The sequence below is a fragment of the Heterobasidion irregulare genome (assembly GCF_000320585.1).
Source record: "Heterobasidion irregulare TC 32-1 unplaced genomic scaffold scaffold_01, whole genome shotgun sequence".
NCBI lineage: Eukaryota > Fungi > Basidiomycota > Agaricomycetes > Russulales > Bondarzewiaceae > Heterobasidion > Heterobasidion irregulare.
In genome coordinates this window covers 476,481-488,694 of record NW_009258197.1, presented here as the reverse complement: position 1 = coordinate 488,694, position 12,214 = coordinate 476,481, and the positions used below count along the sequence as shown (strand labels likewise).

General features: G+C 54.4%; 6 protein-coding genes across 6 annotated transcripts; 3 read left to right on the top strand and 3 right to left on the bottom strand.

Annotated features, from left to right (window-relative positions):
* Positions 1–110: 110 nt before the first annotated feature.
* Positions 111–1,411, bottom strand: HETIRDRAFT_447288 (uncharacterized protein; the record flags this gene model as incomplete). Its single annotated transcript, XM_009542292.1, has 2 exons — positions 111–601; positions 664–1,411. The coding sequence occupies 2 exons, from the start codon at positions 1,409–1,411 to the stop codon at positions 111–113; spliced, it is 1,239 nt and encodes a 412-aa protein (XP_009540587.1).
* Positions 1,412–2,418: 1,007 nt separating this feature from the next.
* On the top strand, positions 2,419–3,200 carry TRX3 (thioredoxin). The gene is made up of 4 exons (XM_009541977.1): positions 2,419–2,565; positions 2,667–2,837; positions 2,908–2,982; positions 3,042–3,200. Exons 1-4 carry the CDS (start codon positions 2,521–2,523, stop codon positions 3,063–3,065), a joined length of 315 nt encoding a protein of 104 aa, XP_009540272.1. The 5' UTR covers positions 2,419–2,520; the 3' UTR covers positions 3,066–3,200.
* A 474-nt stretch (positions 3,201–3,674) lies between these two features.
* Positions 3,675–6,623, top strand: HETIRDRAFT_305347 (uncharacterized protein; the record flags this gene model as incomplete). The annotated part of the gene is made up of 13 exons (XM_009542291.1): positions 3,675–3,751; positions 3,806–3,908; positions 3,979–4,026; positions 4,103–4,150; positions 4,213–4,226; positions 4,275–4,382; positions 4,442–4,464; positions 4,519–4,599; positions 4,656–4,924; positions 4,999–5,144; positions 5,202–5,277; positions 5,333–5,809; positions 5,865–6,623. The coding sequence occupies 13 exons, from the start codon at positions 3,675–3,677 to the stop codon at positions 6,621–6,623; spliced, it is 2,229 nt and encodes a 742-aa protein (XP_009540586.1).
* A 592-nt stretch (positions 6,624–7,215) lies between these two features.
* Positions 7,216–7,939, bottom strand: HETIRDRAFT_145093 (uncharacterized protein; the record flags this gene model as incomplete). Its single annotated transcript, XM_009542290.1, has 1 exon — positions 7,216–7,939. A coding segment is annotated over exon 1 (342 nt), but the record flags the coding sequence as incomplete, so codon positions are not given.
* A 370-nt stretch (positions 7,940–8,309) lies between these two features.
* On the bottom strand, positions 8,310–9,291 carry HETIRDRAFT_99049 (uncharacterized protein; the record flags this gene model as incomplete). Its single annotated transcript, XM_009542289.1, has 3 exons — positions 8,310–8,521; positions 8,579–9,214; positions 9,267–9,291. 3 exons carry the CDS (start codon positions 9,289–9,291, stop codon positions 8,310–8,312), a joined length of 873 nt encoding a protein of 290 aa, XP_009540584.1.
* A 1,567-nt stretch (positions 9,292–10,858) lies between these two features.
* On the top strand, positions 10,859–11,515 carry HETIRDRAFT_99048 (uncharacterized protein; the record flags this gene model as incomplete). Its single annotated transcript, XM_009542288.1, has 2 exons — positions 10,859–10,869; positions 10,942–11,515. 2 exons carry the CDS (start codon positions 10,859–10,861, stop codon positions 11,513–11,515), a joined length of 585 nt encoding a protein of 194 aa, XP_009540583.1.
* Positions 11,516–12,214: the final 699 nt, after the last annotated feature.

Here is a 12,214-nt window from a genome sequence, read left to right as displayed (position 1 = left end):
TTGGCAGTTGGTGTGGTGTCACACATCACTAGCCTATTCCGCGTATTTATTTATCCACCGCGTTTGGACGTTGTTCGTGTTTCTGGTCGGGCGTCGGCGGAGCGGCGCAGCTAGCTTATTGAGAGGTCGAACGGGTAGGGTGTGGTTTGGTTCGTGATCGCGCGATGGGGAGACGAGGCGGGACTTGGCGCTCGAGGGAGAGAACGCGAGACGGCACGGCTTGGAGCTTTGGAGGTGCGGCCCGGCGTCGTGCGCGGCCTCTTCGCTGCACCACGAACGAACGGTGGACGGTCGAGGCAGCGGGGCTCGACGCGGATGGGGAGCGCGCGCGGCGCGATGCGATGGGCCGCGGTCGGGGTGGGAATTGGGCGTGCTGCGAGCCTGTGCGGCGCCGTGTGCGCGGCGCGGCGCGGCGGTGGAGCACGAGCGCGGACAAGCAAGTTGCGCGTTCGTGGGCTGTGTCGATTCAGGCTGGGCGATTGACATGCTGGCCGTGGCTGGGTTCTCGAGGTTCGGTACAGATATAGATGCGGGAGAGATGCGAGAGACGGCGAGACGGCTTGAAATTCGGGGCCGGCGGCGTGCTCGTGTCGTCGTCCCTCTGCGACCCCACGTACGAACGGGGGACGGTTCAGCGGACAGATGCGGATGGGGAGCGCGCACGGCGCGATGCGATGGGCTGTGTTCCAAGGTGGGAATTTGGGATGCTGCGAACCTGTACGGCGGCGCGGCGGTGGAACACGAACGCGTCTGATGGCGCAGCGAATAAGCCGGTTGCGCGATCCCTTTGGGAGCTTTCGTGGGGCGTTGCGTTCGTGGACTGTGTCGATTCAGGCTGGCCGATTGACATGCTGGCCGTGGCTGGGTTCTCGAGGTTCGGTACAGATATAGATGCGGGAGAGAGTGCGAGAGACGGCAAGACGGCAAGAAATTCGGGGCAAGCGGCGTGCTCGTCTCGTCGTCCCTCTGCGGCCCCACGTACGAACGGGGGACGGTTCGGCGGGACAGATGCGGATGGGGAGCGCGCGCGGCGCGATACGATGGGCTGTGTTCCAAGGTGGGAATTTGGGATGCTGCGAGCCTGTACGGCGGCGCGGCGGTGGAACACGAACGCGTCTGATGGCGCAGCGAACAAGCCGGTTGCGCGATTCCTTTGGGAGCTTCGTAGAGCTTCGTGTTCATGTATCGATTCATGCCGGCCCTGGCCAGCTTCCCAAGGTTTAATATAGATATATAGATGCGAGAACCGCGCGAGGGCTTCGGTGCTCGTGGGGTGCCTGTGGGCGTGGCCGGATGAGGGCCATGAGCTGCCATAAGTAAAGTAATCTTGGACGCTGGGCGTGTATTTGCGTCCTGACGGTCCGAGCCCGGAGAATGTGGGGCGCGAGCGAATAGAGGATTCTACGTACATTCTATGATCTAAGAGGCGATCGGCGATAGCAGGGGAGGATATATGCTGGCGGGCCTTGCTGGGCGCTGGGTACGCACGTACACCGATACGCACGCAGGCACACAGGCATGCTTGGGACCGACGGTAAAGTCAAGATTCGGACGGAGGGGAAGGCTAAGGCCAAAGCCGCGGACGATGACAGGGGCGCAGAGGGGACGGTAAGACCTCTCAAGACGATGGACGAGTTTCACGCAGCGGTGAGTCCCCTCGCTGCCGCAGCACAGAGGGAACGCTGACGGGACCCCGATGGACCTGGTGGGGCGAGCGGGCGTAGATCGGCTCTGGCCGGGTGTCCGTGATCAACTTCTGGGCGGACTGGAGCGCGTTGAGCCGCATGATGTCGCCCATATTCGAGGAGCACGCGGGGGAGTACACGGATATCAGGTTCTACGCGGTCGACGTCGACGCGCACCCTGAAATCGGGGAAAGCATCAGGATTCGCGCGGTGCGTGGGCTCACTGGGTGCTGCGTCGAATGGGCGGGGAGCTGATAGACGAGGCGGTTGGCGTGCGCGCGCGTGTAGATGCCGACGTTCGTGGCGTTTCGCGATGGGAAGAGCATCGCGGACCTTATCGGCGCAAATCCGGGCGCTCTCCTGGTATGTTAGCGCTCACGGTCGGCGCCATGTCAAGATCAGAGGCCCAGCTGACCGCACCCTGCGATAGAACTTGGTCAAGAGCTGTTCATAGCGGGGTACATATTTGGGACGGAAATGGGGCGGGAGGTTGCGCACTACCATGATCAGGCGCGCGGGGATTCGAGGCCCAGCCGATAGTGAGACCTGGAACAGCGTTTCTGACATTCTTCGGTTGGAAGCTACTAGAATGAAAGATGGAACGTGAATGGGCTATGTTGGCCCTTGAGCTTACCAGAGCTGACCGGGTGGCCACCGAGGACACAGCAGCACGGGAAGAGGAGCACGTGTTGCTGACGAACGTGCTGACGATCACATCATCCTTGCTATCCCTGTGCACCACCGAGCCCATAAAAAGTCTTGTAATCTGTTGGCTTTCCACCACCACGAACATCATCCCACACGCCCTCTCTAGCCCGTCAACCGAACCCTCATCATGACCGTCACCGCCGTCACCTCCGCCAAGCAGTTCCATGACATTGTAAGCCGAGTCCCAAGCTCCCATCTCCCCAGCGCGCGGGCAAACGCTGATCAGTGCTCGCTTCCCGCTTCGACCGCTCCCCTCTCTCCACCCGCCTGCAGCTCAGCTCCGGAAAGGTCGCCGTATTCGACTTTTGGGCGACCTGGTGCGGTCCCTGCCGCGTGATCTCGCCGATCTTCGAGCAGCTCTCTGAGCAGGTCGCGGGCGTCGAGTTTTATAAGATCGACGTCGACGAGCAGACCGAGATCTCCCAGGAGGTCGGCATCCGTGCGGTGCGTTCTTTTTTTCTTGATCAGTCATCGACCACAGCGTCATGCTGACTTGGTTGCGTTTTGCTTGTAGATGCCCACTTTCCTCGCGTTCCAGAACGGAGCGAAGCTTGGCGAGGTCGTCGGCGCAAACCCTGCCGCTCTCGAGGTTCGCTGCGTTTTTTGCGTTCGTCGATGATCATCCTATTGACCTCGTCGTTATGACAGAGCTTGATCAAGGCGCACGCATGAATGCTCCAAGATACCTCTCAGTCGGTGGACGAGCGATAGCTGAAGCACGGAAGTAGCGTCATCGTGTATAACATTATGTAGGCTATGTCGGATGCCTCGTGAGAGACCGCAGAATAGATCATGGACAATGTCCGGATTTTTTTGGAAGAAATTTCGCAAGTGTGAGAGTGCGCTGAGTGGTCGCCAATTCAGGTTCTCGGTGGATGCCGACGGGCGGGCCGTGGCGAGCCGCACTAGCCCGGATAGGCACACGCAGTGCGGGGTATTAGGCGCCTAGCTAAGCTCCGTACCGCGACTCTCTCGTAGACCAGCGCCATTCGTCGACACTCACAAAGAACAGTTAGCCATGATTCCCTCACGAACCTCGTCTTCTTCTGGTGCGCGTGCTATGCGACGTGCAGCTACGATATCCGTGCGCGCATCCGCCGCTTCGTCTACATCTGCAGCACCCCCCATACCATATCATAGACCGCAACGTGGAACAACCAGTTTGGCATCCCTCAGGAGACAGCTGGACAATGTGAGGATACATGCTCGGGGGCTCGCCACTGCAGCAGGTGAGCATGCATGCTGCTTGAGCAATCGAGGGCAGCGTGGACGTTTCGGATCATGAAACTTGCAGAGAGTATCCAGGCCAATGTATACAAAAGGAAGCCTCATTTTGACAAGATTCTCATCGCGAACAGGTATGTCGATTCTTGAACCATGCTATCCCATCTTTTCTTAGAACTATCGCGCAGAGGTGAAATCGCGTGTCGTGTCATTCGCACCGCTAAGAAGCTCGGCATCAAGACTGTGGCGGTCTACAGCGAAGTCGACGCCGACTCGCTGCACGTGAAACTGGTATAACCCCTTCGCGCATTGTTCTGAGCCAAGTTCGTACATTTACTTTGACGGTTTTGGGCTCGTCAAGGCGGACGAGGCGTATTGCATCGGCCCGGCACCATCGTCTGAGAGCTATGTACGTTTCTATCTCGAAATGGGCGGCTACATGCGCTCCCGTGTTGGCGCATGCACTAAATTGTATTATCATTTAGCTTCGTATGGATAAGATAATTGACGTCTGTCGACGGAGTGGCGCGCAGGTAGGTCGCTTGAACATGCTTTTTGCCTTCGCCAAATTAAATTAGGCCGTCTGTCCCTATAGGCTGTTCATCCAGGGTATGTCTTTTGTTTAATTCGCAGATGCAATATCTTCACAATCTGTAGGTATGGATTCCTGAGCGAGAATGCCAAGTTCGCTCGGCAGCTCGCCGAAGAAGGCATTGTCTTCATCGGTCCTCCCGCAAGCGCAATTATTAGTATGGGGTCGAAGAGGTACATCGGAGTCTCTAATTTTACATTGAATGTCTTGCGTATTGATATTGCCATCCCAGTGAATCCAAGACTATAATGTCCAGTAAGCCAGTCTTATTCTGTATTTTTGATGCGGTCTTGTGATTTGGCGTATCAGGTGCTGGAGTTCCTTGTGTTCCGGGTTATCATGGAAGTAACCAGGATCCCGCATACCTATTACAAGAGGCTGAGAAAATTGGTGTGCCTCAACCTAATATCCTTATGCTCCAAACATAGTTCTCATTCTTCTCCCAGGATTTCCGGTCTTGATCAAAGCTGTACACGGTGGAGGCGGTAAAGGTATGCGAGTTGTGCATGCCCCATCAGCCTTCTTCGACTCCCTCGAATCGGCTCAGCGCGAGTCGCTCAAAGGGTTCGGGGATGCCACCGTTCTTGTCGAGAAGTTCGTCGAGCGGCCGCGGCACGTCGAAGTCCAGATATTTGCGGATCAGATGGGGAACACAGTGAGTCTTTGGGAGAGGGATTGCTCGGTGCAGAGGCGAAATCAGAAGATCATCGAAGAGGTATTTTTCGAGAACGCTCATCTTTTTGAGCTATCTTTATTCGGCTCATGGACGATCTTGTCGTTTGACGATAGGCTCCTGCGCCCGGACTTTCGGCTGAGCTGCGTGCTGATTTGAGCGCGAAGGCCATCGCTGCTGCGAAAGCGGTCAATTACGTTGGCGCCGGGACCGTCGAGTTCATATTCGACAAAGACACCTCTAAGTTCTATTTTATGGAAATGTATGTGTTGCGTATCTTTCTAGCGATCCTTAAATAGCTTTGATGGTTTTGGCTCAGGAATACACGATTACAGGTTGAGCATCCTGTGACAGAAATGGTAACTGGATTAGACCTTGTAGAATGGCAATTAGAAGTAAGCTTTCAACTATCGCGTTCATATGTAGAAAATGTACTCACTGTCCCGTCAGGTAGCTTCAGGGAATCCTCTCCCTCTCTCCCAACAATCTATCCCCCTTGTTGGACATGCTTTCGAAGCACGGATCTACGCGGAGAATCCCCGCAACGACTTCCTTCCCGACTCAGGTCGTCTTCTCTATCTCTCAACGCCAGAACCCACGCATACATTCGCATCGACTTTCACCTCTGTCACGCCCTTAGCGTCGGACCTTGGCATGACTCCAGCCACGGACAGTACGCTTCGGATAGCGCCCTCAGTGCGTCTTGAGCAAGGGTTCACGCAAGGAGCACAGATAGGCGTGTTTTATGACCCTATGATTGCAAAGCTCGTCGTGCACGCTGAGGACCGTACAGAGGCGCTCAGAGTCTTGAGGAAGGCGTTAGACGAGTATCATGTCGCCGGTGTGTCGACGAACGTGGAGTTCCTGCGGGCTTTGGCAGGCCACCAAGCATTTGTAGATGGGGAAGTCGAGACAGGATTTATTCCGGTGACGTCTATTCACTGGAGGCCTTGTTCATGTTTATCTGATTCGCGCGCTGCAGAAACATCATGCGCAGCTGTTTCCTCCCATAGGAGAGCCATCGGCGGAGCTCCTGGCCCAGGCTGCACTCTTTATAGTCCTGCGGGATTATCCTCAAGACCCAACGACTCCTTGGACGCGCCTTGCGTCTCGGCGTTTTGGCGGGGACATCTATGAACGAACTATATCCTTCCAGACCGAGGACGCATCCGACCATCATTTTACTGTCTGCGTCAAGTCTCTTCCTTCAGGCCTCTTCGATTTGGAAATCAGTGGCAATGACCCAGAGTCTCTACGTACTCTATTGACCTCCGTCCCTGCCCAATTGACATCCCCGACCTCACTCTCTACCACATTGAACAATTTTTCGAGCCGAACGACCATCGTCTGTCAGCCGCCACCACCAGACGTCCCGGCCTCTTCATCGCCTGCCACGATGGAGCGCTTGCACGTATTCGCAAACGGCCACAAGACGACGCTCATCGTGCCCTCGCCAGCGTGGCTTCGCTCGCTCGGCGGGGACGTGCTGAGTGCCCAGGCGAGGGGCGCGTTGAAGGCGCCGATGCCGAGCCTCGTTGTCGAGGTGAAGGTGAGCGTGGGCGAGAGGGTCGCGAAGGGCCAGTCGGTGGTCGTGCTCGAGAGTATGAAGACGGAGACTGTGTTGAGGGCGGAGGTGGACGGGGTCGTGCGCGCTGTGGGCTGTGTCAAGGGAGAGATGGTCAAGGAGGGACAGGAATTGGTGGACATCGAGGCGGAAATCGGAGATAGTCTCCCGTCTTGATTGTAAAAGATTGTAAGCCATTGCAGAATCATTTCCGTGTCGATGAAAAGGAACTCACATGCGACAAGGCGCGAAGGATTTCCAAGTCTGACATACTTGACAGTGTGTGTATAGTCACCCTTGACGAAACCAGGACTTTCTTCTCTTTCACAAGACACATTGATTATACTGTTCATCTGCTGAAACGGTCTGTGTTATTCATGGACAAGCGTCATTGGCATGGGCATACTTAGCACAGGCTCTAGTCGTGATGACAAGTGGCTCGCCGCCCCAGTCCTGCTTCGCGATGAGCTCGACGGACGAAGGGTGCGTCCTGCCCTTGCTTTCACTCCCGCCGGACACGTACTCCCAAGGCTGTTCAGCCTCGCTGGCGGCGTCCAGAGCGGCGTCCAGAGCGATGACGGACCAATTGTGCGGCACGAGCACAAAGTCGGCGTCTGCGACCCTCTGCGCCGGATAGCAGCCGCGCACACAGAGAGTAGGTCAGTCTGCCAGCCAGCAATGAAACACTGCGCATCGCACCCCTGCTTCCTGTGTGCCCTTTCCGCGCGCGCGCACGAAATCCACGTTGCCCGGAGGCGGCTGGGACGTTGAGCACCAGCTAGCCTTCCGTCCCCGCCGCGCTTCTCTCTGAGCGTAAGACCATCCACCCCTTCGGCCTTGGCGCGGTAGCCTTCCTTCCTTGCGATGTCAGCGTCTGTCAGCGTATCAGAACCGTCGAGCACAATACGACGCTGTTCGTACACAATGTTGTTTGGCTGCACCTCATGCTGCTGAATCTGAATTTCGCAATTGAGGCAGTCCTCAAGCCATTCTGTCGCCCACACAGGGGTCCCATATGTGGACCTGAGCTTCGACCAGCTTAAAATGGTCATAGGCACAGGCCCCGTCGGTCTCCATGCAGTTGCACTTGGTGTGACATCGATCGTCGCCATGGACCTCCACAGCCGAAACTAGAGTTCGCGAAGAAGTCGGACACGGAGTGCATGCTGCAGGTAAGACCGCGGAGGAAGTGTTGTGAGAAATTTGAGCTTTCGGGGGGAGGATAGACCAGAGGCCGCGATCGAGTGCTCGAGTGTTGAGTCGTCGATCAAGTTGGCTGCGTTGGTGAGAGAAGTCTGCTTCATTCATTTGCCGGAATAGATCTAGGCACGTTCACTGTTTACCTGGATACCTTTTGAGCATTGTAGATGATACACATTGGCGTCAGTACATAGAAAGGGCCACAATGTGGCGTCCTTCAGCATATCCTTCGACCGGGAGGCACTGTCATGGCCAATGCACAATAGATTAGAGCTCGATCTTCATCGCCTACGATCCATCTTGGGCGGCTGCCATGCAGCTTGCATAGACTGGCAAGCTCATTCTGAAAGCGCCCGTCAGTCATGCCTAGTACTTTAACGATTGATTGTTTTGAACTCTTCGAGGCTACTCTGAACCAGAAGCCATCACACAAGGTTTGGCGCAAGCTGTTGTAACGAACTATCGAAGTCGTAAAAGTTGGTTTCAGGCAGGGCATGGGTTATGCAAGTGAAGCATGACTCACAGCAAATCTCTGTCTGACAACATGGAGAATGCATGCCTTTCGTTGGCCTGTCGAGCATCACATGTCGTGAAGATGCTATGAAAGAAGAGTGTATTGCACAGCAGATACTAAGTGAAAGGAAGGGCCGACATTCCTGTGCCTCAAACTACAAGCTCGCCTTCCACGCTCTCCGGCTCCAATCCTAGACGCTGCAGGACTCGGTCGTACCGATCACGGTTATAACCCTTCAAGTATCGAAGAATTTTTGCTCGTTGGTGGACCAACCTCCGCAAACTACGTCGGTTTGCAACATCTCTTTTGAACTTGCTCAGATGCTGCCACAAGTTGCGGATCTGTAGCGTGAGCAGAGCAGCTACACCGTAATCAATAAATCAGGTAAAGAACGAAGGAGGACAAGACGAAAACACACCTTGTACTTCTGGCCTTCCCGTGTCGTTCGGTTTTCCCGGCTCAGAGAATTCAGCAATAACCCGCCTCCGATTTTCGAACGCGATGCCCTGCGCATTCGCATTCCGCAGAGCAATCAACGGCGCAAACTTGTTGGCGTTGTCAATGGCATACTCGAGCTCGAGCTTCAACGCTTTCTCCTTCAGCTCTTCCATATTCGAAGACGTCCGCACTGTGTAAGTGTTCTCGGCTCTTCGGAGAGTGTTTCCCTCCGCGGTTGTGAAAGGAAGATGCTTGAACAGAAGTTCTTTTTCCTTCTCTCCAATGCCATAATTGAAAGCTTGGGGCAGTTTGATATCACCCTCAGGGAGCGAGATGACATGAGGACTTGATGAGAGTGCCAGCTCGTCCGACCTGACGAGCACACGGGCGAGGTCGGATGACTCCCATTTGCTGTCGTCCCCCGGCTTCGTCCCGAGAACAACATGGGGCCGTTCTGTGGTCGCGAGTTGCTGAAGCTCGACACGCTTGCTAAGATTCGCCTCTCGAATCAGACGCGACTGGCGCTTGCGCTGGGATTCTGCGTGGAGGACAGAGGACGTGTGGAGACCGGCGCGAAGGCATGGCGGCCCAGGTATTGGGAGTACAGATCGAGTACCTTGGTGTGGAGGTTTGGATAATGTGTCGATCACAGCGAGCACGGTGCTTACCTTGCGTGAAGCAGCTCCTCAACATTGTGTACGACATGGAACGAAACTCACTTTCAGTCACACCCAGGATGCATGTCACATCATCACCAGTTCACATCACAATCTGGCGTGACTCATCCTCGTCGTCTACGAGTCCACTCGAGTCCACCGCCAAGATCGCGTTCACAATAGACCCGACTTAAAGAGCAATGCCAATCACATTTTGCCCCGATTTCCTTCATGATAGCACCTTCGCCTCGTGTCATTCTCTTATAGGAATCCGCTCACAGCATCCCGAGGTACACATCACAGGCGTTCCCCACGAGCCTCGAGGCTGGAGCGTCTAGCTGCGAATAGTCAACAACCAGAGTCTTTCAGCCTCTGATTTCCCCACTCCTTCTATTTGAAAAAGTGAACCTTCAACGGACATTTTGATAGGTCGCCATCTGCCAGCCCCTTGATCAAAAGCCCCGGCTCGATTCCTGTACCTCCATCAATACACGATATTCGAAAAGCGCGCGCCGTTGGTGCGACTTCAACCATATTATCCATATGCACGACTGCTGGACGGCTCAATGAGGTAAGTGGTCGTTACTGTAGATGCGTCTATAGATCTCATGAAACCTCTATTCAAAGGCAATGTGCCTCATGAGCGAGTAAGCAGCGCTAGGACTACATTAGAGCGAGCCAAGGCGTTATCAGCAAGGCTCTATACGTCTACCGTCAGCAATAGGTCAGGAAGTGTTCATCTCCGTTCTCATCAGTGCACGTCCACGGCGAAACCAGCGAAAGTAACACCGAGGGCTCAACTTGTGACCCTATGGTGATCTCTCTAGTTCAGTTTGCAGGCCGTACACATCTTTGACTGCATACACCTCTGTTGTTTTGTACGGAAACGAAGTCAATGAATGCCCTACGCTCCTCACTTGGAACACGTGTTGTCACTGCAGCGCAACTGTCCACGCGTCTCACGCATGCCCTCCACTAATTTCAGATTTCGTGCCGTTTTGTGGGGTAATGTATGTTGTCTCGAATCGAACATCAAGATCCTCGGAAGGTCGCCTACATGACCTGGGGCGACCCGGTCGATAGCCATCAACATACACCGCTGTGCGATAGGTACAAAAGTGTAGTGGCGGAAGGCAATTTGGGTGAGTAACTTTAACCCGGATCCTGTCCATGCGATCTTCTAACTAATATCTCCTTTGATACCTGTCCTCCTACACAGGTTTCATTGAACGCCTCCTTGTACGCCACTCTTCATGGCAAGCCTTGTGCCCTGTCTAGTGAACTCACGGAGTTAGCATCGTCGTCTGACATTGCCTTCTCTGTTCACAGTCGAACAGGCGGCCGACGCGTGTTTTACCTCTCTTCGCGTGCCGTGGCGTTAGCATTGCATCCGGAAACATGAGCCTCGTTTACCACTGGCGTGGACGCGTCAGCCTCAACGCCTTCTATGCTGCCACCCAGATATAAAGATGTCTCATTGCCCCGTACCCAGACTGTACACCTCGCTAACCTACTCTTCTCCCTTCACAATCCTCCGCAACTTTAGCTACAAGGTTGCTATATTTACCCGCACCGCGATCGACATCTATATCTAAATCATTATCATGATCACTCGGTAAGGGTTTCACCATGTGCACCTCCGGTGTCTATTTATGATATACGGTTATTAATATTTGTATCATTCTAGATCCATCCATCCCATCAACCCAACGCGCGCACTGGCTGGTACCGGCCATCAGCGCCAGAACTCTAGTTTAAACATCGGGATCGCATTATATCACATCCCCGACCCTGCGTGCTCGCCTCCCACGAAGCGCGTCGCATGGGCTCTTGTTGTTCATGACGGCTTCTATACCGACCAACGCGTCCTCATGTATCAACTCTATTGGTCTACGCTGGGCAGCTCGAGCTATATTCGCCCTGTCTTTGTCGCCGTAGATCAAGTGAGTGATCCTTCATGGGACTTCATCGGCATCGCCCATGTGGGCTCTTGCAAAAAGTCCCTGGACGACATCACCAGAATCGTGCTATCCGTCCAACCGCTGGGTCATTACACTGCTCCCAATCACACCATCCCACCACCCACAGCCTGGGTGCTAGACGCGCTGCACGCGCTGTGGAGGGCGGGCGCCCTCACGCTGCCGTTCCTCGTTGAGAATATCTATGACAAAGTCCACAAGGCTTCTGCTGCCCATATGATATATCGGGAGCGGACCATCTGGCCAACGCGCGTTCCCGTCCTTGACATCTCGACCCTCTGAAGGACAGCGTTTATCTTATAGCTTCTTGCATTATAATGTGTATATATGACGCCTGTCTATTCTGCGAGGCGCCCTCCAAGCGCTAATGTCACTCGCCCATGCTATCGCTCCTCCCCGCTATTATATTGTCTTCCTCTCCAATCGCAGCATTTCCAGATTTTTTTTGTACCGCTATCTGCTATCCCCGCTATTCAATTGTCTGTACACTGTTGTCTTCCCACATAATTTGATTAGAAGCCATGTTTTCTCGCTTAATGTATGAACGAGTTTGAGAGCAGGCGCCTGGTGGGACGTAATTCGTGAGAAAATCTATTCCAACTCCGCTCGCATATATAAACCCGCCTTCAATTACTTTTATTTTTCTCTACGAGAGACATGCCACGCTGCTCGATGTCAGCTTTCCTCCACCGTCGAAACAGTGCCAGTGACTCTTCGGAGTCCTGTTGCTCTCAAGAAACACCCAGGCTAGGAAGTGTCGTGTCGTCACCTTTGGAGGACACAGCATGTCGATTTTTTCCTGGAACATACTTTACTTTGGCTAGCCATACTTATCCTTCATCGATGGGGTTTCCTGCATATGTACCAAGAGAAGGGGGGCTCGGGAAGGATGGAGCTTGCTCATGTTGTCTCCCTCTTCGATGTATGTTTCTTTGTGCTGATGGAATGATAAGATTGTTATCCTCCGAACTTATCCACCGT